Source organism: Eimeria maxima, genomic scaffold (assembly GCF_000499605.1).
Source record: "Eimeria maxima Weybridge genomic scaffold, Emw_scaff2658, whole genome shotgun sequence".
NCBI classification, from domain to species: domain Eukaryota; phylum Apicomplexa; class Conoidasida; order Eucoccidiorida; family Eimeriidae; genus Eimeria; species Eimeria maxima.
In genome coordinates this window covers 1-4,155 of record NW_013565510.1, presented here as the reverse complement: position 1 = coordinate 4,155, position 4,155 = coordinate 1, and the positions used below count along the sequence as shown (strand labels likewise).

The 4,155-nt window shown below is 47.3% G+C and overlaps 1 protein-coding gene across 1 annotated transcript; it reads right to left on the bottom strand.

Moving 5' to 3' along the window:
• Positions 1-1,431: 1,431 nt before the first annotated feature.
• EMWEY_00059180 (hypothetical protein) lies at positions 1,432-2,985 on the bottom strand (the record flags this gene model as incomplete). The annotated part of the gene is made up of 1 exon (XM_013481034.1): positions 1,432-2,985. One exon carries the CDS (start codon positions 2,983-2,985, stop codon positions 1,432-1,434), a length of 1,554 nt encoding a protein of 517 aa, XP_013336488.1.
• Between the last annotated feature and the right edge of the window lie 1,170 nt (positions 2,986-4,155).

The window sequence follows — 4,155 nt, the reverse complement described above, 5'->3', positions numbered from 1 at the left end:
CTTGCGCGCAGGGTGCCTACTATAAACAAGTGAGTGCTCATAAGTCAACTGAGAACAAGCTATGCTTCAACAGCCCTGAATGCAAGCACAATCCTTCTGGGCTGCATTCACCAGTACTGTAGACAAGTATTGAAGACTTCTGCTTGCGTCTAGGCAGTGCACCTAGGCGACAGCTTTCTATTAACAACAAGTAAGTGCTCATGCGCCAACTTCGGGAACAATATGCTACACCATGCTACAAGTCAGGCTACGCAGCCCATCGGGCAACTGGCGTGTTGTTAGTCTTTTGCCGTGCAAAAGCACATACGTTTGCATCCGCTGCTTTGTGAGTACAACCCTTAATTTTCGGGAAACAAAACCTTCGCGTTTCCCTGTCACTGCGTCGCTGTCGCTGTCGTTGTCGTGTGTGCCGGGCTCAGCTACTCCAATTCTCCTTTGTGGTGGTTTCGCCTCCTCAAGTGCCGAAGGATCCGCAACGTGCCACTAGTTCCACATTATCTTATGTGGAGATGAAATAAATGGTTGCAAAACCTATAGTTTTCTTTTGGTGGACAGATGTGCAAAACGCTCAAGCACCTCAGCTGGGCAATGTGTCGTGGAACAGTGTGGCAGAGCTAGCTGGGGATTGTCAAGGGGGATGTAGTGTTGGAGAGTTTTGGGGTTACAGAGAACACAGTAAAAGTAATTCTCATGTGATCATTGAAAGGATGCCGCCAACATTCAGGTTAGAGTGCCTACTGTTCATTAAGTTTGCGCACAACGGCAAGAGCGGAACGGGCAACTTCCAGCCTTAGGTGCCGACAATCCCTTGAATAAAAACAATTTGAAGTAATGTTTAGTACCTAAGGTTTATACTTTGGATGGCCTGGGACCCAGAGGCATTTGCTTGCCCTCAGCCCATTTCTGTGGTTTGTTGCGCCGTTCTATCGCCGTTACCTCGGTGACGTCTGGAGTTCTAGATGAAGAGAACATAGCTCTAGGTGTCTCAACATCCTAATTGCAGTCTAAAAGAGTCATCACGTGACTCAAAGTGTGGAAGTGCCTGATATTCCAATGCGTTTCTGGACTTGCAACCGCCTCCTCTGAACCACCAGAAATAAACACCGGCGCAGCACGTACCACTACCGACCTGGATGTGCAAAGTGATACCAGTAGCGGATTAAGTTTAGATTCCTGGGAGACAGAATTCTCCATTATGTGGCACACTAGACTGCCATAAGCCAAACAAGATAACAACTGTCTCAGTACCTGTTGGGTGCGTGCGCTTCGCTAAGCACATATTGCACACAACCAGCTAACGCCAAGATAGGTGGAATATTTCTGGCTGCGACTGCAACAGCCGCTAGCCCATATACCACAGAGCGTTCTGTAACAGTTTGTCGTAAAGTGGTATCACCTGCCGTAACACACAGGAAAAGAATACCGGGTAGACTAGAGAAGGAATAATGCGATCATTTCCAAATCATCGTATTCTATGCCCTTCTTAAGCAGCGCGCGCATATGTTCTCTTCTATTGTGCAACCGGTGTTGGAAGTTGTACCAATTTTCCTTCTCTTGTTGTTTCGTAGCCTCTAGTACACTTTCGTTTGTCCACTTACCCGCGATCTGGTGAATCTTGCGTATCCTCCGATAGTTCGTATTGCCTTCATATTCACGAAATATCTGGGCAGCTGCTTGTGCGAGAGCTCCAGTTCTAAATGGTTTTCCATTGTATGGAATTTGGTGTTTGGCAGTGGAGGGAGTGGCTGTGAAGGCGTCATCTTCTCCAGAGGGTTGAAGAAAATGCTCAAAGTAGTATCGGGCCTCCAAGTTGCAGACATTACGTTTTTCCGCTTCTAGCAACAGGTCTAAGAGTTGTTCGGCTGATTTTATATCAACTGACTGTCTCCGTTCACTGCCAACCATCCCGGCGAAACCCAAAAACTCATCCGTCTTCATCGACACAGAACGGCTGAAGATGTGTTCAGTGTCAGAATTACTATCATGTTCGTCGTGGACAGGAGAACTGCGTGCAACTTCGAGGCCATCTCCTTGGGCAACTTTTCCACCTACGAACTGTCTCCGTCCACTGCCAACTATCCCAACGCCATCCAAGAAGTCATCCGCCTTCATTGACGAAGAAATGCCGAAGCTGCCTTTAAGAAGAGAATTACTACCAGGTTCTTCGTGGACAGGAAAACTGAGTGGAACTTTGACGTCATTTGTTTCGACAATTTCTCCTTCTACTGACTGTCTCCGTTCACTCTCAACCATCCCCATGTTAGCCAAGAAATCATCCGCCTTCATTGAAGGAGAAATGCCAAAGAATTCTCCTACTCCAGAATCCCTATCATGCCCTTCCAGCTCATTTTCCAAAGAGACGGAGCTCTTCAACTCCTTCAGACGAAGCGTGACCATGCGACAAGTGGTGAGCAACAGCTGCACGTGTTGCAAGAAATCACTCTGCACTTTCGCAGAAGAATCAAGCGGGAATTTACATTCTAGCATCTGATCCACGTGGTCATTGATGGTCGCCAACGGATCTTTAGTAAGCGCTTGACTGTCGCTGAGCGACGGCGTGAATTGCCTCTGAAAAGCTTTCCGCACAAATTTCGGGGACGCATCCCATTCCTTATTCATCTCTTCCTCTGCATCGTTGAGATCGTCCATGTAAATCCGCATAATGTGACCGTACACATAGAGCGAAGCCCATTCAATATGGGAGCTTAACCGGGAGGACCTCAATTTGATCGGGTTCCACCTGCTAGACACCCGGAAAAGAACAGCAGACAGGAGTAGCAGTGAAAAGACGACAAGCAATGGCTTAGTGACCCCAACCTGCTTCCCAATAAACTTCCGCAAAACGAAAACCCCTTCTTCTGGAGCAGTTTGGTTGGTGTTTTCTATGTTTTGTTCACCGGAGAGATGGATTGCGTCACCTGCCCCTTGCTCAGGGCTCAACCAATCTAACCAGGTACGAACTGCTCCCTTCCCCTGGACCGCCATTATCTACTGCGAAAATAAACGCATGGCGGATAATCATATATTAGCTTTGTGTTTGGCAGCTGAGCAAAATTCTTGAGAAAAAGACTAGGAGGATATCCAGAGAAACAGAGCGATACGGATCTGGCTGTGGTCGGGGAGGTGACGATGATGTTCAAGAAAATTCCCGCTTTGAAATTAATTTAAATAACGGATACTAAATTATAAACTGCGTCCGTGTGTAAGCACTGTAATGCATGCAACCACTGTTCATGGGAGGATACCGCTCCTCTGCGGGATTTGGGTGTAATTGAAGCTGCGGTGCGTGTATCGACAGCTCTGACTTACCATCGGTCCTTCAATGGTGGAACATACGTGCCAACTAAATTATTAACAAGCTGTTCATTGAATTTTAGTGGAACTAGTGGAGTTTACTTGCTGCCTGAATTGTTTAGCTATTTGTTGTGGTGTAGCGTACAGCTTTGGTGTACAGATGGGATTTTACTTTCGGTTCACCGGCTGTGCTCTGTGGCTACGAAAGAAAAGTCCCGCACCCATTGACGCCTATCCTGTGAAACTTTAAACTGAGAGTAATAAATTATGGGCTGAGAACCCATGGACTCCCTATTAGACAAAAGGTACACAAGTATGCATGTAAAAGTTCTCAACACCTCTACACACTGTTTGTGCATCGAGCCAAGAAGGCTTGTTTGCGTTTACATCGGGGGTATCCTTCACCTTGAGTTCTAGCAAGGCGCGTTGCAACTCGTGGCAGGCCATTTCCGCTTCCACAACTCAAGGAGATAGAGCCACAGCGCTTGGGACACTGGGAGAGGAGGGAGGGAGTTCGGCTGCACTTGAGGAGACTTTAACATAGGTATTTTGTGTTCATATCTCAATGGAGGTGGTTCGAATGAATGTGTAGTACCTAAGGCTTATATTTTGGTGGGTTTGAGAGCCAGAGGCATTTGCAGGCCCTCTGCCTTTTCCCGTGATTCTGTTGGCTCACACTTTACCCTAAGTAAAGTTCCTGCTGGTCTCCTCACTTTGGAGCTGCAGAGGAAGAGTCCACTTGCAGCGGGTTCCTGTTCCTCCTAAGTGTAGCACAACATAGACATTAAGTGGCCCAAAAAGCGGAATCGTCCGATATTTCAATGCGTTTCTGGACTTGCAACCGCCTCCACTGAACCACCT